The sequence below is a fragment of the Ammospiza caudacuta genome, chromosome 2, assembly GCF_027887145.1.
Source record: "Ammospiza caudacuta isolate bAmmCau1 chromosome 2, bAmmCau1.pri, whole genome shotgun sequence".
Taxonomy (NCBI): Eukaryota; Metazoa; Chordata; class Aves; order Passeriformes; family Passerellidae; genus Ammospiza; species Ammospiza caudacuta.
In genome coordinates, this window is record NC_080594.1 from 42,444,498 (window position 1) to 42,468,390 (window position 23,893).

The 23,893-nt window shown below is 40.1% G+C and overlaps 1 protein-coding gene across 2 annotated transcripts in view; it reads right to left on the reverse strand.

Moving 5' to 3' along the window:
* SESN3 (sestrin 3) overlaps positions 1 to 23,893 on the reverse strand; it is a 44,844-nt gene that overhangs the window by 12,046 nt on the left and 8,905 nt on the right. For both annotated transcript variants that reach the window (XM_058825504.1, XM_058825503.1), the window contains exons 2-7: positions 9,397 to 9,462; positions 6,885 to 7,082; positions 6,031 to 6,213; positions 5,386 to 5,622; positions 3,688 to 3,835; positions 1,306 to 1,421 (exon numbers count right to left, since the gene is read on the reverse strand). In XM_058825504.1, the coding sequence (XP_058681487.1) occupies positions 1,306 to 1,421; positions 3,688 to 3,835; positions 5,386 to 5,622; positions 6,031 to 6,213; positions 6,885 to 7,082; positions 9,397 to 9,462 (948 nt within the window). The remainder of the gene's footprint in view (positions 1 to 1,305; positions 1,422 to 3,687; positions 3,836 to 5,385; positions 5,623 to 6,030; positions 6,214 to 6,884; positions 7,083 to 9,396; positions 9,463 to 23,893) is intronic.

Here is a 23,893-nt window from a genome sequence, read left to right on the forward strand (position 1 = left end):
AAGACATTCTGCTGTGTATAGAATACATTTTCTCTATTAATAAATTTAAAACCATAGAGACAAAGGCAGTTTCGGTTTTTCAGAGTAAAGATTAGACTTATTGCAGGTATCTGGGATGCTTAAAATTTAAAATACCATTAATAGGAGAAAATTTGGGAGGCTGTGGGTACATACATCCAACTGCTAAGAGTAGGACATAATAAAGTTAAATTATCAAGGTGACTCCTTTGAATGTAAGCCAGAAGCTGTCCTGTTTATTTAAGAGCAGAGAGGTTTCAGTTCCAATTTCAGCTTCTTTGGAGCTTTTTTCCAAGGGAGTCTGTTGCTCTAAAGTAGTTAGGCAGATTGTTTGATATATAGGCACTGACTGTGCCTTATTCTTTTTGGCAGTAATAACCTACTTCAGGCTCATATAAAGACCACAGAATAAATTATCCAGTTCAGCAGAGACTGCTATAAAGCTAAATACATTTCCTGAGAGCAATCGTGGATTCTTTATTTTAAAGTCTCAGATACATCTTCTGACCATGGAGTTTTCCTGCACCCACTGTCATTTTAATTGAAGTTCTCTGATTTGAAGATTCCTTCCATTGCTTTCCATTTACTTCTAGACTGCTTATGAATGTGCTCTGTAAGATAGCACAGAACCACCTAGAATATCCCTTCTGTTATATATAATATGAACCTCATGATTCTGGTCATGGCAAAGAATGTCAGTATAGAAGACAATCTACACATAAAATGTATATTCTGTTCTTCCAACAGCACTGAGAAATACATATTAAAATACTGCAAAAACTTCAGTAATCATATTTCAGAATTCCTTTTCTTTCATAGCATTCCAAGTCCAGAGATTTGGTGCACATACGAGAACAATACTCCCCAAATCACTCTCACAGACCTGTATGTATCCAGGTATTGAAACCCACAGGACAGAGAGTACTTGGTAAAGTGACAGGAACAAAGAGTTGCTCCAGTGGATTTTTTTCTACAACATCTGAAGGGATGGGAAAGAAATTCTTGCTTTTCTACCTTTCCCTTTTATTTCAGATATGCTTTACAGTTTTCAAACAATAATACTATTAATAACTGAAGTAAGGTGGAAAGCCAAGTACTGCCTTGCCAGAGACTGACAAATAGTGAAAGACTCCATCTCAGGGAGATTTATGCAAGGTTGTGAGTTATTTAATGAACCAGGACAAGAAAAGGAGCATGCAACCAACATACCCCACTATAATCCCTTCATGTTTTGTAGTGCGATATATAAACATTCTTTGAGTTGAATGTGGTTTTAAGAGATGGTACCTGAGCTCTGAATGTTGGCAGATGGTCTTCTCCTCGCCTTGCAAAGTCTTTGTACCCAAACCCAGGATCTTCAACATAACGGGAGACATCTGTAGAAACTATTTCATCATCAAATGCTGGGAATAAAACAGCAAAATGCTTTGCTTTAGGCAAGAACATGAGTTAATGCTGACTTCCAACTACCACTCTACTACAGGACTAGAGGACAACTTTAGAAGTTATGCAAAGGAGAAGAGTGATACAAAGGAAAGAAACATTTCAATCCTCATATGCTTATATTGGATACATTACTTTCATTAAGCCCATTAAATGTCAGCCTATACCAGACATCTAATGTACTTCTACAAAAAGAGAAGAGATGGGCTATACTTCTGTCTGGAGGTTTCCTTTTCTCTCTGTTGACTTCTGAGGGAGGCTAATTAAGTCAGGAAGATGAACATCATTAGCAAAGTCACTGTGTTAGCATAAGAAACAAAATAATGGATCCTTGACAGCAGGATTGTTGTACTGATTAGCCTTTGTGTCAGGAATCACACTGGCTCTGTCTGTAAGCTGGAGTATGAGCACCAGACAGCAACACAACACTCCATTGGTAAAAATCAGCTGAAGACTATATGAAAGCAAAGAGCTCCACAGTACATCAGGGTGAAATTCTGCCAGAAGCGTAGTAACTAAGCATATTCAAAGAGCTCCAAAACATATCACTAAGCACACGCAGGTTCTCTATCAGGAGTCAGTCTTTCCCTCCCGAATAAACAGGTGGCTTGATTGTGTAACTACCTCTGCAGAAGTTGACTGCTGCATAGCTGACTGCATTTGACCCTGATGTTAAAATCATGGCTTGCTTCCACATGCATTGGTAGAACAGTTGCCATATGTCCACTGTTAGCACCTTGAAAAGGCTGTTAAGCTAAGAATTGCAGAAGTGCTTTATCTCCTCTTTGCCTCATTAAACAATCAAAACATAACCGTGTAGGAAGAAGCTTGGACAACATCTGCTACAGTAAATTCTCAGCAAAGAATAAAAAAACCTCTACACATACACTCCTCTGCCCTGACAAGGACTGGATTTCTTGAAAGGGGAAAGGGCCAACACACACAGACTCCTCAACTGAAATCAGCAAATGATAAAGAGGAAAGAAAGTCAACAAAACTATCAGTAATCCTACTCAAAACCCCCTTCTGTCTTGAATGACCCCTTTTCCTTAAACACCTGAAGTTGCACAGACTCATGGAAGTCCTGATTTGATAATGAAATTGCAATGAGTGTCCATTTAACTGCACTGCTTACTGCCTGACCAAAGGAAACTACAGCAGGAATTTACAATGTCCATTTCAAAAAATCCAGCTTGATGTTGCTGGATGTATCTTCTTTCACAGATTTTTCCATGTTCCTGGAGAGCCACAGAACAATCTCTTTGCTGATCCTCAGTGCATTCTTCCTCCCTTTGGGGCTCTTTGCACAAACCCATTGATTCTTTCAAACACATTTGGTCTGAAGCTGTGGAGATCTAAATTCACTAAGAACAGTGCAGTAAAATGTGAAGCATTTTAGTGGTCACTTTTTAAAAAGACACAAGCAATCATCTTCAAGTAGCTTCTAGTATGAGGAAATAGCTAGAGATTCTGATTGTCTTAATAATATTCTTTCTTCCAACACTTTCTTGGGGGAAAAAACACTTTTCTGTCTGTATGAAGCAGCCTTCATTCAGTAGTTTGTTAGAGATGAAGGCATCCAGAGCATATGAAGAATATAGAAAAAGAAGGTTTCAGCTCAAATTTTGGAAAATAATTTAAGAATAAAAAAATGCTATCAATCTCTATCACAAGATAGGCAGTGGAACAGCACAGCAGTATGATCACTCAGAGCAGCAAATTGGTAATGTCCTTTCCAGGTGGGCAGTAAATGGTAAAGTAATTGTCTCATCATCTTATTCCTAAGGTAAATGTCATATGTGAAAGCTACTTATGAGTGTCATTGAAGTTCTAAGCTCCACAGAACCTACACCTGTGAAATATCACTGAATATTTATTACTAATTTATTAATTATAATTAATACATTATTAATTAAAATTGATAAAGTAATTGTTTTGGTTATACAGAACATATAAAGAAAAATGGCCACCCTACTTTTTAAGGAAGCCTACAGGCCTTTTCTCCCCTTAATATACAAAAGCTAAATTCAAGTAGTAAAAAGGATATTTGCCAATCAAGAAATCCTAAGATGATGAAGCAAAAGGTAAGACCACCCTTACTACACACTTCCTACATGAAGAGCCAGAATAAAGAAATGGACAGAAAACGTTTCAGTCACTGAACTAGCCTCAAGCATTTATTTCTCAAAAAGCACACAAGAAATTGAACTGGAAAAGCCCAAATACCTCCACTAATGACTAGCAGACTCTCCTTTTTCTCCTTCTCAAAGCGAGTTGCCATTTCTTCCTGAGAGGCTTCTTCATCCTCTTTATCTTCCTGTAGTCTCTTCATCCTTTCCATCAGGGCCTCCAGCTCACTTAAAGAATCTGCAATCTGCAAAAAACACCATGACATTCTGCAAAATTAGAAGATAGACAACCTGTGTCATCTTTGGATTTCATGCTTGACAGTAAATGTTCTCAAAACCAGCCTGCAGCAGCAAACACAAAAACTCAAGCTAGAATGCATTTTGTCACACAGATCATAGACAAACAGCTTTCACACAGCAGGGAGACAGGAGCTGCGAAGTGTTAATGTGGCCTGCTGCAGCAATTTACTGCAGTGGGATTAACAGTGAAGAGGTGGTGTTTGAGTGTGGAAACCACAGTCACTCATATTCCACCACATAGACAGCTCAGGAAAATCCATCTGCGTGCCCTACGTCTCCCATAAACAACTTTTCATACTAAGGGAACTATATTCAGTCCATTGGCAATGGAAAATATGCTTCTGAAGAGATGCAGTGCAGCACTGCCTTACAGTAACACAACCTGAGGTGGAAAATCAGTATTTTTCTTTCATTATGTGTAACCAAAACAGCCACTTTTCCTTACTTTTGTGAGGATAAAAGACCTCTTTTAATTAGAAATGAGACAAAATTTTGGGTGCCCTGTACCTATCATTCAGATTTTTTATAAGATAAATTATTTTGTTTTTCTTTTCCATCTTTTTGAGTCTGTTCTTTTGCCCACAGTTACAATTCTAGCAGACTCCTCACTGCTTAGCAATAAGCACAGTCAGCAGCAACGCTCTGCCCTCTACAAAGGGGAATAAGGGACCTCCATGGCATGAGCTGGCATGTTTTACAGCCCAGAAATTTAATACACAGTGATTGAACTGAGTGATGACATGCTTACATTCTACTGGTAATTGTAAAAATTGTATCTAGCAACTCTGCTCATAATCCTGATTTTCCATCAAAGGCAATGAGGCTAATTCATCTGTCGGCATTAATTCAAGGGCATGTCTTCAAAAGCATTCTAGAGCACCTTCCAGGAAAAAATGTCCAGTTAATTAACTGGTAATCAAATTAATCAAGTTAATTAACTTAGTAATCAAAGTTCTCTGTTGATTCAAGACAGGAATGCCAGCATGAAGAATTAAGTAATTCTATTTCAGACATTTTCTCCCATCTACATGGAAGTGTTTCAAACTGTTTAGTGACTGTAGGCCTTGAAGTAAAAATAATAATAATTATTATTATTACTACTACTACCACTACTACTACTTGTATTTTTTTTCCATCTTTCTTTTCACTCCCTGTGTTAGGAACATGAATGGATCAATGCTCTAGTCAATGCCCCACTGTCTAAAGAAACTGGGACTTTGAGTTTTCTGCTGAAAGCAAAGTTCTCGTCTTGCCCGATGGGTGGTGAGATTACCTATCAAAATCACACTGCTCTGACTGCCATCCACTGTTACAAGGTGGTTTTCAACAGATTACACTGGAAATTGCCAGAGTATATGTAAGAATTATCAGACTCAAGCATTCCTGTAAAGTAGGCAAAAAGAAATTTCAAACTAAAATTTAAACAGAACAGAATGGAAGTAAGTTTTCTAATGCAAAACAGAGGCAAGCAAAAGAATTTTCTTGCAACACTAACCCCGAAGTTGCTACTTGTGAGTGATGCATTTTCTATGTTGTTGTCATTGGCAAGATCACAGACACAGAAGTTGTTGACTGCTATAAGTCTGACTCCATTGGATGTATCCGGATCTCTCTCTGGATTAATGCCACTACCAAACACAAAACTCGCCAAGGCATGATAATGGGCCAACAGGACAACAGCATGAACCAGTTCAGGAAGAGACCAATTATTTTCCCCAGTCTTGACAAGTTTCTGAAATGAGAATAAAAAAAGTGTAAATATAAAATTTCTTTTGGCCCCCAGATTTTCTATAAAACACTACACATTTCAAAAAGGCATCAATTCTTTCTTCCAATAATACCATATTCCCCTTGCACACAAACTCTCATGGGACAAAAAAAGAGACACCTAATATATTACTTCTTTTCTTTTGGGCTATTTTAGCCAATGCTATTCCTCAAAAGAAAATCTTACTGGCTTTGTCACACAGGAGAATCAGCTTGTTTGGTGCACTAGTACTTCCCTGAACTTTTTAACTCAGGGTAATGAAGCCTAACTAGGCAGAGTTCTGCCTGTAGTTCCAAGCCTACCTTGCACAGTTCTAGGCAGTTTTTTCACCAGACATTTACTGGTATTTGCAGGGCATGACTGAAGAGGTACCTGGATGTGCTCTTTTGTGATCAGCCAGGGCCGGTGTGCAAGAAGTTTGTTTATTTCGTTCAGGTTTTTCAGTCTTTGGGGAATGTATTCTAAACCATTCAACCACTCTGCAATCCCACCAGTCTTCAGAAACTCATCAACGTGCATATTTATTAGGTAGGAACACTGATGTCTGGCAGCAGCCTGGAATAATTAAACACAGAGGGAACAGTGCAGCACATTAGTGTGTGATCTGCTTTTGCTGTGGGTGAGAGACAGGTTAATAACACAAAACAAAAGTAAAATATCATTCCAAAAGGCCTTGTGCAAATACATCTCAATGCACTTCTATACAGTATAGAGGATTCTCCAACAAAAATATATTTGATTACTCTGGAGTGCAAAATATAATTTTGGGTGGAAGTGATCACTAGAAGAGAAACCTCACAGAGCTGACTTAGAACTTGTTGCTTGGAACCTTGTCCAGACAAGATCTTCGCCCTTGGAGATCACAGAACCTTTCTTGCTGCAATGTCTCAACATCTTCAGAGAGAGAATTGTTTTCCTTGTGTCCCTCTGGAATTTCTTGTGACTTGAATCCACTGCCTCTCACCCTACTGCTGCACAGTGATGTGGGCACGTGAGAGGAGCATCACTGCGGGAAACAGGGCATGATATAGGTTGCCGATTCTCCCCCCTCACTGAAAACCGTCTGGCTAGGCATGCTTTACTGTGATTAAAGTCTACAACAAAAATTCAGCCTCTCTCAAATTACCACCCTAATTTCTCCTTTCTAAATTCTTCCTGCTTTTGTTCTTGTTTTTACTACAGAAGTCAGAGCTGCAGGAGAGGAGGCCCAGCCTGCTGGTACATACCATGATGGCAATGTAGTGCCTGTAGGGCAAAGGAAGGGGCCCATCCATGCGCAGCATGTAGAACTGGCTGCGGAGAAAGGACTCCAGGTACTGAGTGTGGATGCTCATGACCTGGGTGATGTTGTCCAGGCGACCAGACGTAGAATATTCTTCCACAAGAAGATTAGTACGTTCATCCAAACCATTTGCTTGCATAACCTTGAAAATAAGATGGAGAAATGTTAACAGAGGGAGAGATTTTCTCTAGCTTTAGCCTTTGGGAGAAACACACTGTGGTATGAAAGGTTTATCTGTGTCTAGACTTAAAGACAATGACGGAGTTCTGGATGTGTATTTGCAAACATACATGCCTGCATGAATGCAAATACACACACACAGATCCTGCTTGTATACTGTGAGAACTGAAGAGGACTTTACACTGAACCTCTGTTATTTTTTATACGTTTCTAAAAACCCAAAGCCACTTTTCTATACATCTTCTTGAAACAGAGGAAGTCGCAGATGCTGAAATCAAACCTGTACAGGGAGCTGAAAGTAGGTAAGAGCTAAATGGGAAGTAAATTCTTTATGGAAGACAACCTGTTTAGACACACACCACCTGAGTGCTCAGCCCTAAAATCAATTTCAAAATTAATGGAGAGGAACTGAATTATGTAACCAAATTATAGAAACAGCCTGGCAATCTACCCCTTCTGTGCTTGTATAATTGAACAGGAGATCAAATGCTAATTTGTCCATAACATTCAGGTATTATTTAGAATAGGAATTTAATGCTTTCTTTAAACAAAAGCTGTTCTTTAATTATTCCAACCAATCCAAACGTTGGGCACAAGATGAAATGAAACAGCAGAAGAGTAAGTAGCTCTTGCATTGCAAGCCCTGACACAGTATGAGTGCTATTACTCAGTGTTTATCACCAGGAACAGCCATTCTCAACATGTTCACCACTGAAGTTACAAGCACAAGACTAGAAAATCCAGTATTTATTCTGACACTGTGCAGTAATAAACCAGCCATCTTACTATTGCAAACACCATGAAATGAGAACATATTTTAGTTGTTTTACTGCACATGAAGGTAAAAGTGCCTAAAACCAAGAAACACAATGCTTTTGCTGAAATATTCTATTTAAAATATGTTTTCTTCTTTATGATGGGCTGATGAGTGGGCCATGTCTCAAATATTTTTCTACCAGATCTTATATATAAGTCACATGCAAAGAAACAAAACAACATATTACATCTTCATTTCTCACCACATTTGTGGGCCCAGAAAGAAAGGGGAGAAACAGCTTCACAGTTAGGCAGCTCCACCTTTTTAATATGTGTATCTTCACTATGGCAGCTTTTCTGTGTCTTATACCCAAACTGATGCCTTCTCAGTGGTCCTTAATAATGTTTTTACCATCAAAATTTTAGTCATACATTAGAGATAATTTATCTTCCTGTATATACCTCACTCCACTCCTAGGAGTCCCCCTTATTCTTCAGCAAGTGTATCTCCCATGTATTTAAGAGATTCTTGTCTCATTTAGTGGCTTCTTGGGGAAATAATATTTTTTGTATCTCCAGTAATGTTTCTGATCTTCTCCAGCTTGTCAGGAATTTTTCTTGTAACAGTGCAAGTTATAGAAAGAAATTCTGCTGACAGAATCAAAATATAATCCTGTAGGACTGCGCTGTTGCTCTGTTAGGCATAGCAATATGCCGTATGATTATTTCTAAGCTTTATCTTCATCTCTATTACTATCCTCTTCATACTGTGCATGTACTTCCTCCTGATTTATTTCCATCCACAGACATTTTTTTTTTAATTCTGCTTTCCAAGCCTTGTGGCATGTTAATAGGAACCTTTACAATTAAGTCATTATTCTCTGCCCATATTCTTTCCATTGCAACAATAAAGCAGCCTTTAACACCAGTAGTGTTATTATCACTTCAGTGTGTTACTATTCTGTCACTAAACCCTCTCTATTCACTGCACTATTTCATGACAAGGAGTGAGGGAGAAAGGCAGTCGTTTGTTCAACAAACCACAGTCGGCATTTGTCATGGTAGAAATCTCCAGTCTGAAATCCACTCCTTCCTTTCAACCATAAATTCTCTCAAGAGCCACAGCTATAGTCTAAGGAGTAAAGTCATATTTGCAGGTTCACTCAAACTGAAGATCAGGCACTGCTCTGAGAGCTAAATAATCACGCTGCTGCAATACTGGACAGGCCTCCCCTCAGGTCTGGCATTATAAATAATGTGTTCACACCCACCTGAGAGGAGCAGAGCTGTCACTCATGGCTGTCTCTGGGAAAGCTGGTAACAGAAAAGATGTCAAACAGTACCACTTGTGTGAAAGGATGGGGTGGGTCTTACCCACTGGAACCTGCTCCAGAGACACCATTGCTTTTGCTTTCAAGGGAGCTCATCCAGGTATCATGGAACAAGCAGGGTCATAGAACCATCCTTCAGTGTCATTATTTTCAGAATTATCACCCAAGCCCAGCTAACTGCAAACTTACTTCATTCTCTGGTATAAAGGCACTTGGTCCTCTTGTCAACGGCGGGGAGACCTGTACTCTCTTTTCCTGCAAAACAGTCACACAGTTCAGTCACTGTCAGGAATTACATATTCACCTCAGGATGAGATCTTCAAGGTCTGGATTCTATTCTCTTCTCAAAGCCCCCTGAGTGTCCACTGAGGATGTATGGCACCACACCACATTAGATCAGCTTTGCATCCCCTGTACTTTGCATGATGGAATGGCATTCATTTTGGCAAGGAACAGAACCAATTTTGGGCAGGGGTAAGGCAGAAACAAACCCCAAAAATCCAATTCCAGTTGGTTGACAGACTAGTTTGAAGATACACAGACAATAGCAACAAAACATGTGGCATGATGCTAAAATTAGCCAATTTACTGGATTGAATGGAAATTTGAAAACAGAGGGGGAAAGAAACCACACTCAGGAAATTATAAGCAAGATGCTGGCTTTTTTCAACATTGGCATCTGATGAGATCCTTACTGTTGTGAAGAGTGTAAGAACTTTTTGTGCCAAATATTGGCATGAAAAGCAAACCAGCAAGACCCAGTTACATGCATTTTCAAGAAACCCGATGAAAAGGCCACCTGATTCACTGCTGAGCCTGGAGCACACTGCAAGCAGCACAAGCCTTGGTGTGCAAACCCCAGCTACAAGGCAGGAGGATATATTTAGTACAGAACAAGCTGATAGTGTAAGAAGAGCTAGAGGAATTTTTTGATTTATTAGGGATAAGAAGCTGGATTAAGATAAACTGTGCTGCCAACCAGAGGAGTGAAGGGGACCTGGGAAGGCTGTCTGCTCCTCCAACTCATCAAGGGCAGGACCAACACTGTCCACATGATTCCTGAACAGTGTTGGTCCAATTCTCCTGGACGTTCCTTCCTCTCCACGGGTCATTTATTTCAGTGACTAACTCCTCAAACTGTTAAAGTTTTCCTAATGCCTAATCTGAATTTCCCTTGCAATAATTTAAAGCAGTTGCACCTTGTCTTTTCTTCTTTTCCTCTTTATGGTTATTTTCCACCTATCTGGCTGGCTGCACACTTGTCTCAAGTCCCTAATTACAACCACTGTGTTGGTGACTCTTAATATGTTATCCATAAACAGCAGTATTGGATTTGCATACTAAGTATTTCGTGCCCCTAACATAAAAGGCTGAAGTTTTCCATAACAAATGACTCTTAAATACCTCTACCAGGGGGGCTTTAGGCTTAGCTGCCAGTGTGCACAAACAGCAGTGCCAGTCCCATAATGAATGTGCCACTGATTTTCATCCAGGAAAATTAAGCCACTGGAGCTGCGTAACTGTTGTCCTGATCCTTAAAAACATCCTGTCCTTTCTAAATTAGATTAAAGAATAACATGCAAAAATCAGCAATGATTATTCAGGAAAGATGTTCCAAAGCAAACTCTCACAGGACAATTGAATTTGTGACTTTGGAACAATTAGCTGCTAAAAGATGCAGAAATAAGCTGGATCAACCACATGAAGCCCAGAAGCCAGGAGACAACTTCCTGCATCTGCTGCCTACTGTCACAGCCCCAAAAATCCTGTAAGACACTTCTCATGTACAAAAAGTACTCAATCTAAGTATGAAGAAACGGTGAAGAGAGTCCTGGTATCTGCACATGCAACCCCCTCCTCACACAGTTACACAAGGCACAGGAAGGCATCTTCTGCCCTCAAATACACCGTCTTGCCAGCAGCCAGTCATTTCCACCAACATTTAAAAAAACAAATGCTTTCCAAGATTGGATCCAAGCTTGGATTTTACTTGGTTCATGAAGGTTATCTGGAAATTAAGTTTTAAAACCATTATTTCACACTACATAATCTGGAGGAAGCAGCTTGTGTGAGTGGTACAACTTGGACACCTGTACACTGTCAGCTTTTGCTGGAGCATACCAGAGCTCAACCTTCTCCATCCTGCTCTCTGATCTGTGCCTTCTTCAGGCTCAGCAAAGCTGGTCCTTAAGGCCAGACCATGGCAAAAAAAAAATCCCTTTGTTGCTTCTGGCAGGATCTGAGCTCCATTCCCCTGTTCTCCCATTCAGTGTGACTGCAATTACTCCTTTGTGCCTGCAGATAAGCCACTGCCGAGGAAAGGAGGAAACAGTACTTGGGTGGATGAATATAGGCAAGTATCAACAGTTAATTCCTGTGAATGATGACAGAAAGTTCAGGAGATAGTCAGACATGAAAAATGTGTGCAAATCTACTACAAAAAGAACAAAATCTAACTCCTTTTGGGTGGTGGCAATTCTAAAAAAAAACAAGCCTGGGGAAAAAAAAAAGACAAACAACCAAAACAAGAACAAAATCCCAAAAGCCTGAACATGATCATTCAAGCTGATGAGTCTTATCACTAGACACTTACAAGGAGCTGGGCTTTTTTGATATTAGAAATTATATTCTTCTCTTCCACCAACAAGAAAGATTATTTTGCCTTCTTGCCAAAGCTTTTATTTTATTAAAACTGGTTAAAACAAGATTGTGAGGAGAAAAGGAGCAAACATCATCTGGTTGCCCAAGTTCTTGGGATGCTATAAATAAAACCAAGTGAAGTTTGCAAGCATTGAGAAAGATAATGTTGGCTTTGTTGAGCTGCAGATAAGAACCACTCCTTCTGGGCATGCTTTATCTAGAACAATGATTTAAGGTCTACCCGAGAACCCAAACATAAAAACCAGTTCATGGGAATTAGAAAGCAACAGTGCAGATTTATGGTCCTTTATGGTGAAAATTCTTGCAAAGCTTCTTGTTTTCCAAGAAAGCCATTTTGTTTTCCTGTCCAAGTAGTCTTTGCAGATTACACTATCACTAAGTCAGCCAGGGTCCCATATATCTTATTTGAAACTGGATTCTTTTGCTAAGAGGCTGAAGCAAGAAACAGGTTGCTCAGCAACTAAAATGCTGCACGCACATCTACCAGTCATTCTCTGCTTCATGATCCTCCAGAAACAAAATTACTTGAGTAAGAACAATTTCCATTTACATCAACACTAATACCTTTTTGAGGGCTGTTTCCTCAGAAGGAATGAGATATGAAGGGCTTCAAAACAGAAAAAAGTGTGCCTGAGCATCTTCCTGAGAGAGAGGCTGCTGCAAGCCAGAGCCTCAGAGCAGGTTTGGCAGCAGTGTCACTGTCACACTGTGGTGTCAGACAGCAGAACAAGTCCCCTGCAGAGCATGGGAGAGCTGATGCAGGAATTAATGAAAAATCTGACGTAAGCTCAGCCTGTGACTTCTGTCCTTAAACTGCACTTGCAATGGTGTTAGAACCTTCGTCAGGAATCTGAATGGTGACAAAGTAGCAGCATTTCCCCTTTGCCCAGGATAAACTGTAAGAAATACCTTTGTCCTTGGGCGAGCTCTGCACAAACCCCACCACAAATCTGCAACTTGGTATCTCACGGGTTTATTTTCAGTTGTGGCAGTGACTGCACACCCTTCCCTCCAGAGCCAAGATGGGCACTGGAATGCAGCACCTGCATCCCAAATAGCTGCCAAGTGGCAGAGCAAGGAATGCCAGAGCCACTGGGGTTGGTGATGTGGCCATGAAGACCAAGGGGCAGCAAGCACGAGCCCAGCTGGCACTGGGATAGCACAGCGGCTTTCGTCCCAAAGCCCAAAGCTAAAGAAATCACCTTTCTTCCTCTCCACCACCACATGAATCACCGTGTCCTCAGGCTTTAAAGAAATGGCTATTTTTAGCAAGCTGTAAAAGGAGGCTGTTCTGCTTGAGAATGGAAGTGCTAGCTAGTGGGGCTGATCAAACAGCTGCTTTAGCAAGCACTTCACTTTTGTGAATCTACGGATTCACAAAACACAGGCAAGAAGCATGAGCTTGCACTGCTATGGGTGCAGGGAGGATTCTTACACACATGGCACATAAAATCTAATTCATCCTGAGCTTGACATCAAGGTGGCCATGCTTCAACAGGATGGGGGGAGGGGGATCACAAGGAAGAAACATTCAAGAGGGAATTTTGTGAGCCATGACAGTGCTGCCACTTGTGTCCCTGCAAACTCTCAGCGCAGTGCAAGTGTCTGGGAAACACGAAGGGGCTCAGAACCTCCACTCTCACAACACCTGCCACCACTGCCAAGACATCAGGATAATAAACAACACCAGATCAAATATAAATCCTAAGGGCATCCCAAAATTAGCTTTTCCTGAGGAACAAATTATTTTTCTTAAACAAGCAGAAATGTTTTGGGGGGAAGGCAATGAGTAACTTATTATTTATGAAACCTTTTCTTATATTATAATCTACAAGCCATTTTGCTACCATCTAGGATTTGTAAGGATCTTTGTTATTTAAATTCAGTGGTCCATCTCTTTAAAATACTCATTATCATCTGCAGCAATAATCTGAGTCAAGTGCGTCACTGGATGGGAGTGGAGAACTAGGTTTAGGATTCCCTATCTGGGGCTGAATCTTACCAAAGGAATAGCTTTTATTCCCCAGTCTCAGTTTTATCTTACAGTTCTTCAGACTCAAAATACATCAGCTCAATCTCACAGACTTAATGTAATGGAGCACATAGTTGCTTTTCAGCTGACACACACAAATGCCTTGAATTTTAGTTCACATTACAAGCAGCATTATTTACTGCTGCTGCTGCTGCTGCTGCTGGTTAAAACCTCACCTATAAACTGCTTTCTCCTACTCCCACTGTTGTTACTGAACATATTTCATTTTTTGTTCTTGGATCCTGGAACAGGGTCTACCCTGACTGGCTCTAATTACAGTCAAATGCTCTGATTTTTGGTAAATTGTAACACAGTTTTAGTCATACAGTCATACTGGACCATCTGCTTATTCCATCCTCACTGGAAACAGAAGAAAGCATTAAAAAAAGTTATCTGAATACCAGTTGTGTCTTAGCATCTACTTTTATTCAATTTTTTCCCTAGGATGCAGGAGGGATTTTGTCTATTTCTGCACATGCCAAGTTGCCTTTTGATTTAGCTCCCCAACCTTGGCAGAGGAACAGTAGTTTAGAAATGTGGCAGAAGTTTAGGATGTATCTAATTCATTTTAGGTGGTAACTTTATTATTTGTTGTAAATTTGCAGAGGATTAATGTAATAGTTAAAACTACACATAGTCTTGCTGACTAAAATGAAAACCTCAATAGTCACAGTTTACCTGTCGTCACATGTCAGTTCTCCTGGGAGAGACTGATTTACAAGAACAAAGAAGTATATTCAGCAAAGTCGAGAAATTTTGACATTTATTGACAACAATTTACTGATGTATCGTTCTTTAAAGAAAAAAGAAACTGTTTATCGTATCTAATGTAATAAAACTGTGAGCTTTATAGCTTCAGAACATATTTACAATTCATGTCACATTAAGTTTCCATTGCAACTTCAAAATTTTAGATATACATTTAAAGGGTAAACCTTGGTGTCCTGTTATTCAAAACAATTTATGTAGAAAAAGAAAAGCCAAATGACAGAAATGTGAAAAGCAATGATTTGAATGATGCATAACATTTTATTTGCTGTCAGTGCAGAACTCCTCCTTACAGCTGACCTATTCCTATAACTAAACCCAGGATATAACTCCAGAAGCAATAAAAGAAATGTTCAGAACAAACAATGTCAAAATGTTGAGAGTTCACAAAGCAAAAGTCCTTGCCTAGGGTCATTTGTTAGGGGTATTTCAAGTGATTTTGCAACAGTTTCTTCCTCTTAACAGACTGTCCAACTCCAAAAACGCAAACTAAGCCATAAAGATGAAAATTAGCAGGGGAAGTCAAACAGCAGGAAATCTTGTTTTTAAATGAAACAGCGTTTCAAAATACTTAAACCAGTAACTTTTAACATTAAGAATTTGGCATCTTTGTGCCTCACAGCTGATGAAGTGGTGCAAAGAGCTGGGAAAAGAGCCAATGTAGCACAATTGATGGAGAGCTTTTGCTCTGGTAACAGGTTACAGCCCTTTTGGATTTCACACAATAAAAGGAAGCCTATCCCAAATTCCCATCCCTCTACCAGCTATAAAGAACACAATCCACACTAATTAGAAACCAAAGGTCAGCAATTTCTACCCAGCCCAAGATGGATGGTCAGGCAGGAGAAGTCCCACAATGGCTCCTTGCTCTTTGAAAGATATCCGGTACACAAGGGACAAAAACTCAGCAGTGAACACGGAGTTATGGCAGAAAAGCCCATCACCTTTTCCATAAAGGAAACTTCTTCTGCATCCTTACTGCTCCTACTGCTGTGTCTCTCTCCTTGTGCTGGAGATCATTCCTATGAACCAAAACCAGCCTCCAACTGCACCTTGGAACCTCCAACTGCACCAAGGACCACAAGTCACATGGCACAGTAACAAGTATGCTGAAATACACTTCTTTATTTAAGAAACCTCAACTGTATTTCACCTTTTTTTTAATCAGAACAGATCAAAATGTATCAAGTTAAAGACACACCTGTAACTTAATATTGACTGAAGTTCAGGGTACATCTAGTTGTGTAACTAAGTCTGAGGCTCCTCAATAAAAAAATGGAAAGACCTTCACAGCAAAATTCACACAACTAACGGTGCCAAGCCAAACCTAAATATTGATTATTAACACCTGAAAAGGATGAGAGACAAACAACAACCTTTTCTACTTCCTTGTTGCTTGAGAATCACTTCTATTTAATAGAAGCCAAACCTCAAAGGCTGACTTTTCACTCATGCCCCAGTTGTTCTCAGATACCAAGGATGAAACTCAACTGACCAAACACAAGCACTCAAATCAGAGTTAGCCAGCTGTCTGCTGGTTCAAATGAAAAAAGGAAAGTGATGTCTAACTCAGGACTGTGTCATGGAAAAGCCTGAATTTTCACCATAGACTAAAAGGACTTCATGGCTAACCAGGTATTGGTCTGAAGACCAGCAAAACATGCATCACCAGCAGACAACAAATGGTCTTCTGGTCTATTTCAGCCTTCAAAAAACTGCTCAAAAAACCAAACAAAACAAAAAATCAAAATCAAAATTATGGGGAAAATAGAAAAAAGGAGAAACAATGCTTCTCTCATCCATCCATGGAGAACTTCCTCCTTCCCTCCCTGCACACCCAGCAGTAAGACTGGAGTTGTGTGCTCCTCAAAAACTGCCCTCAGGACAGAAGATCTTGTGAGTGAATGTCTAGATGACTCAATACACTACAAGCACAGCAGAAAAGCATTTTCTATGTTTCAACAGCACCAGATATTAAGAGCAAAAGTTAGAAAACTTCAGTGGTTTTAGCTGGGACTTGTTTCATCTGTACCTTGGCTGCCTTCCACCTTCAGGTTTAGTCCACATCTGACACACTGAGACAGACCAGCGTTATCTAGTTTGGAGAACATAGCCTTTAGCCATTAAGTTGGCAAAACTGCAGAACTGCACAGAGTTAATCTGGCTGCTCATCAGCCAGGACAGGAGCGCTGCGTGTTGAGAAAGGCTCTCTGAAGCAGCACAGCATATCCTTTAATCCCCTGCCTCCTTGCAGAGGGCTGCCTTGTCCTGCCTGAGCAAAGCCCATCTAAGCAAGCCTGGTTTTGCTCTGCCAGAAGGGTCCCATGAGCTCAGGAGGCTGCAGGCTCAGCGTGGGCAAGGGCAGTGACTGTGGTGACACGTGTGGCCTCCATCCTCTCAGGGAGAGACTGGATTGACCTCCCCGATGGATCCATGCAGCAGAACACTGCCAACAGGTACAGCAAACATTTGCTACCAAGTGCAGACAGAACAGCAGCTGCTTTGACAGGCCTGAATTAATACCTAAATTAATGACTGAGAGCACAGCCTCTTTCCAATGCAGTAATTGAATGGTTAAATACTTCAATTCATAAACACACACACACACATTTGATTTATTTGGCATACTGCCAATTGGAGATTAAAAAACAAAAAGCGAGAAAGACCCCTGGGGTATGCAAATCCATCATGTATCTCTGGCAGAACTGTCTCTCAAGAATGCTCTACCGAATTTTTAATAGAAGTATTGTCCAAAAGGCATGCCTTGTAAGCAAGCAAAATAGAATGGTATTCATCCATACTGTAAATGCATAATGGCATCCTCCTACTGTTAAGAAAGTGGCCCAGGGTTTGGTGGTTTTTTGTTGTTTGGTTTTGGTTTTTCCAAGTATTTCAAAGATACTAAATGATTGAAACACTAAATTGATGTAAGGGCAGTACGCTGCACAACACTCTGACAATTTTTAAAAGAAAGTCTTGAAAGGAATCCACTGCAATTCATGCTAGAAAAACTTCAAATGCTACAGTATTTCAGCAGAGACATCATCACCAAGGGTTTATAGAAAAGAAGATGCATTTAACAGCATGTTACTATAAAAACAAACCGGTTGAATTTTTAACTAGGGACCATCATCAAGGCTGCATTCTCTCATCTCTCTTCTTTGTTACTGGTGTTGCATTCATTATGACAAACAGCAGAGAGAGAGAGATTTTAGGCACAGTGTGCCCTAAAACATTAGGATTTGGATTTTTACCAAGGTAAGACTCTTGAGGTTATGCCTACATTGCAGTCACTAGCACAACTGCTCTTCTACAAGTCAGCTTTAAAGAAGTTCTTGAGATTCACTGGTTTTGAAGAAGTCCTTGGTTAACAGTTCCTAAGTCAGGCAGGCACATGAAGCTCTGCTGCACAACAGGCTTGAGAAACCAGACAAATGTTGAGTCAGCCACTGCTGAGTTTCCAGTTAAAAGGATGAAGCTTGACAGCTCAGAGTGAACATAAAGAGATCTGCTAACAGCAAGTATGGTGTCCTACCTTTGCACTTCAATGGAAAAATAATAACAACATCTTCCTCTGATTAGCATCTCAGTCCCCCACAGCTGAAGGGGAGGAAGCTGGGCTCTGACCTCTGCACCAGCTCACTAAAATTATTTTCCTTCCCAGCTTCAACTTACCTGCATGACAGACTACCAAAAGCAACAAGGTCTCCTGCACTGGTCTCCTGGCCACAGAAAGTATTTTGCTGCCTGAGATGTTATTCAAGCAATGTTTGTGACTAATGTCAGGCTACCAAACACTGAAAAATCTTCACAAGCTGAGTGTGGTGGAAATCCACCACAGAATTTAACTTGAGAAGGCAAAGGTTGACGACCTTTTCCATGTGAAAACCTGTTTGACCTGTAACTATGAGATTTTAGATCACACAATCCAGCTTCCTAGGCATTTCCACTCCTTTTCACCCTGCAATGTCACTGTACAGCTTACTCTTCTTGTAGTTGTTCTTTTAAAATTCAGTAGGAGGTGCACTCTGCCAGCTCCCCCGATTGGCCATTGAACCAGGACATATAAGTGGGAAGTCTGAATTTTATCAGAAGAGCAACAAATCCGCTGCAGAGACACGTTCTGCTACCTGGAGCACATCACAGGTGCTTCTTTGTTGCATTTCAGGGAATAGGTACATGAGCAGAAGCCCCACCCTCCAGAAATAAACATAGCATGTGTCCCTGCCAACACTCCTTTCTGATAAGTCTGTGTCCTTGTAGTGTTTTCAGCTCAATAAAAATTTCTAGGAGACCATCTCTTTGCTGAGTAGTAAATGCTGCTGCAGACATACACTCCAAAGCACCTTTCACTAACCAAGTAGTACATAAAACCAAATTCTCTTCAGAGACATAAGAAAGTCAAACAAATGGCACAAGCATGGGCTTTCAAACTGCTTTCCCCATAACTTTAATGTACCAAATGATCATAGCAGTTTTTTTTAATCTCTGTGTATGAACAATCTTAAGTGACATGGAAGTAACTTGCCAAGCTTTAGAAAACAAAATCCTCTCACACAGATTAAAGAGGGAAATGTGCTCTGCTCAGTACTGGAGCTCCTTTAGCTAGTTTTCTGCCATCTTTTTCATACAGGATTGTGAAACACAGTAGCATGAATCTTAGAAATAGCAACTCTGTCACAAGCAACATCTTTATTTTAATTGATTGCCTCCTTGCTGTCACAGTCCATGCATAGTGTGCTTGTGCCACCTTCAATAAAAAATTATCAACCAACCAGCAGGCGACAAGCTCAAGCAGAGATACTTAGCTTTTTCCACAATGTGCAACTAAACTGTGGAAATCCTTGCTGTAAGATGCTAAGGACAAAAAGCCAGAGTGTGTTTAAAAGTGAAGTGTTCAAGTTCATGGAAGAGAAATAGAAGAACAGTTATTAAATACAGAAAATTCACCTCCAGCTCAGGAAGATTTCAAATGGCAAATACTTGGATAGAGGTAGTGCTGTGGGAGTGCATAACAAACTGCTCCATTTTGTGTCTCCTTTCTTTGATATCTTCCCCTGGCCATTGTCAGGGACTGGAATCTGAGTTGCAATCCGACCTACTATCTGCCCTAATGTTCTCATATATCTGCAATAGATTGGCGCGAAGATAATACTTATTTTTTATGTCCTATTAAAAATGGAACTTATTTCCTAATAGAGACAGGAATTGACATCCCCCAAGCAAGGAAGCATTTTAGCTAAACTGAACCATTTCAGAAATAAGCATTGTGCTAATCCAGGGTAGATGACGCTAGCCATGTTATGGAGCTCCTTAGTGCCTGGGTGAGCACATTTCTGTACTGCCTGTTCAACACAAGTGGTATCATATAATTTACTTCAGAATCTGAAGTACATTACACTTTAATTCTTTACTAATATGGTTTTAGGAAGCTGGTGTTATTATTCCCATTTTCTAAATGCACCTCATCAGAAATGTCCTCAATTTAGATTTGAAAAAGGTGAAGGACAAAATGCCTATTGTCTTTATGTTTTAATGCCTTAAAACATGAAGACAATATACTTATGATCTTCACTACTCACCTAATGGGCAGAGAACGTTTGTTTAGATAGATGGTACTGGAAGAAAAGCATATTTTGGCTATGCTACCTCACCATGGAGAACTTTAACCCATTTGCATTCACATTCAAGACAACATCAAACATGAAAACATGAGCCAGAAACATAAGGTTTCTAATTTATAGCAAAATTTGTAGCTGATGTTCCTTAAATTTTAAGTTAATCCATTGAAAAGCTTTTAAAAGAAAATGAGAAGCCCCCTTGGCACAAGTTTCTTGGACAAATGCTCGTGTGCAACTGATGGTCTCTGACATCTTTGCAACAGTTCAAGCAATGTAAGGCACACTGATGATGTTCTCCTCGCTCTGCCTGGGAAGGGATAGCCCTCCTGGACATCCAAAAGGAGCAATATCCTCCTGCTTTAAGAAAAGCACCTTTTTTCCTCCATCTTTCTTTGCCTGATGACTCAAACAGAGAGAATGTGCCAGACAAAAATAAAATCTCCCTGACTAACATGCTTTACGTCTAGCCTAAAGGTACAATTTCCAAGAGCGAGCGCCTTGCTGTCTAAGCCAGGAGTTTAAGCCTCTTTTGATTAGTTGACTTGTAAGCATTTTTCAGAAGGAGGTGGTATCCACACCATGCCTCTGAGTTTTCTGAAGTAAGTCTTCTTACACAGTCTTCCTGAAGGAAGCCCAGAAAAATCCTATAGGTGCTAGGGCCACAGATGGAAAACCATGGGTGAGCCCTTTCGATTTTTCGCCTGATAGGAAATCCTAAAATGGTCACCAATTAGAACAAATTATTTCTGCAAGGAGTCTTGTTTGCAAAGGCAGGAGACTGTTTTACAATGAGCAGGGAGCTGACACACTGTTTTACATTTGATTAGTCTGGGAAAGTCTGGCTAAGAGACAGACAGGGAAAGGCTTCATCCTAGTAGCACATTCGCAAGCCACCGACTTGCTGGAATGACCATAAGAATTCTTGCAGTCAGGCTGTTTCTTCCCTTTTTTTTTTTTTTTAAAGAACATTTTGCATCTTAAGTTACATCTTACCAAAGTGAGTCATTAGTGAGATACAATCTTCAAAACACACTGACTTAATGTAGCTGAGCTGGTGGCAGCAAAGACCTAAGATACAAATGTATTTTCATGATGGAGCTTAAAAGATATGCTGATTTTCAAAAATGAAGACTCCTAACTGTTAGAGAAGATTTATTGCATGTAAATACAGGATTCATCCAGAGATAGATCAGCTATTCCTGCTCTCTCCAGCCACCCAAGCCAGCAGATTGACAGAACTTCAGATTTACCTCCAGCCTCTGCTGGCAGGTGCTACCATTTTCTCAGAGTACTGCCTATACTTTTACTAAGAGGGCTTTTGCTACAGTTTGGTGACTTAATGACTCTACCAAAAAAAAAAAAAAAAAAAAGCACCAGCAATAAATAAATTTAAAAAAATAATAAACTCATTTTATACTGTTTGAATAATGACTTCTGTAGCTATGGGAGAGTGATTTACATGCACTGCCTAATAAGGTTCTTCATTGCCCGCCACTCGACTTGCCCTTTTTCTTAATGAAGTCACCAAACCCAAACTGAGACCTTTTCAACAGAGTAAACACAGCTCCAAGGAGACATATTCACAGCCTTTACTTGCCCCAGCCCTAACTCTATACAGACAGAGGTGCAATTTTTTGTCCAGCTTTTCTGGGAAACAAGAACTAACGCCATAGACCTACCTTCTCAAACAAGACAAATTAATCATTTTGGATGGCTGGATGCTGCCTCTATGCATTCATGAGGCACAGCTTAACTCCAAGGAGTGTTCCATACAAAACAGCAACAGCACTGGATAGTCAAACTGCTTTTGCTTGTATGGCGAGTTTCTGTTGGATAAATAGGTCAAGTAACTACACCTTTATCTAATACCTTTGGCATTAGTGGCCTAAAGAGCAGGGGCACGAAGGGAGACCCTCATTTCCCCTCCTTCCCCTTCCTGCTTTTCTAAGCCATGTGTGAAAGATGTTTGCAGCAAACCCTCCATGGCTGCAGCCTGCTTTCCTTCCCCTTGGACTCTGCCTGCTGGAAGAGGCACCAAGCTCCATGTCTCCTGAAGAACTACAATGCTGGCTGCAGGCTCCTTCAGCCTTTAATTATGTTAAGCTGACCTTTTCAACCAACACACCTTTCCTCCTAACTACTTGTCAAGCACCAGCACAGAAGTGAGACAACTTCTAAATTGCTGGAATAAAAATCACTTATTTCAAAGCAGATTCTACTTGAATGACCCCCAATGTTACTGCCTCATCCAGTCTTTCCTCAGCAACACAAAACTTAAAGTAATAACGTAATTGAACAATTTGTTTGTGTTTTCTGGAGGGAAAAGAAGATGAAAATATTCTGTGAACCATTAATATGGCATAAACTAGTCAGGAGTTTTTCTAGTTCAACCACTGCATTTGTTTAAATGTGACAACTGCAAAATGTAAAAATATTAAATATGGTGGAGAAACAGAACTGAAAAAAAACCCCCAAAAAACAAAAGAAAAGAAAGAACACAAAAGGCCATGTCTGATTCTAGTGAGATGTATTAGAACCTGTCTTCTGGATTTCACAGGGAGAAGGCAACCAATCAAAATGAACTGTTGACTCATGAATACCAAGCACCTCAAGTGTTCCTTAAGTATTTTGATACATCTCCTACCACTAGAGACTGGAAGTTTCCACCACAGGATATCAACAGAGTTCCAATTTAGAGTTTTCTAGCCATAGTGGTCTAGAGTGAAACTGGCTGCAACTGAATTAAAGAGGACTTACAAAACATGGGTGCTCAAACAGCTGCCACTGCATATAATGGGTGTTGCAATCAGCTTCTGGAGGGAACTGAAGGAGCCAGCTCATAATGGGGAGAGAAATGTGGTGCTTCAACTTTAAATTCTTATCAATAGTGTGTTGTTGTCACCTTATTACTGTACAACAACAGGGACAAAGTGGGAACTTCAGCATGTTTCTACCTCATATACACATCAAGCTGTGTATAATGTATGTGCACAAGCACCTGAAGTCCAGCTTACAGAGTTACTTCTCTATTAACAGTTGCCTTAATTTTCTAACTCTAAGCCAGATATTGCAGTCAGGCAATCACTGCTCACTGGAATAGTCACATCCTGATGCTGATTTCCAGGAACGCACAAGGTTTGCTCTGCCTGCTGAATACCCAGTGGGTATTTGCATGCAGGCAGCACGTTGACTTCAAGACACAGAACATATTGTAGTAAAGCAACATTTCAAGTGTTCTTCCACACTGGATGAGATCCAGCTGGTGTCAGGTAGAATATTTAGACAGCATGTAGGCGCTCCATTTCATTAGAGGTCTAATCAAATTTCTAAATGCTAGAACAAATTACTATTTCCACACCTCTAATCAGCAAGGAGGGTGCTTTACTGAGAGGAATGTCAATCAACTCAGAGGGGAATATTTTTTATTTTTTTAGTTAATAGGCATAATTACTTTAAAACAGATTTAGAACCATATGGCCAAAACCCCTCCAGATACATTTAGACAATAATGTAACTATATTCCCTTTACCACATGCTACAGCAGGAGATATTAAACATATTTACAAGCACGTGCTATTAAATTAGGTTCAACACTGTTAAGACA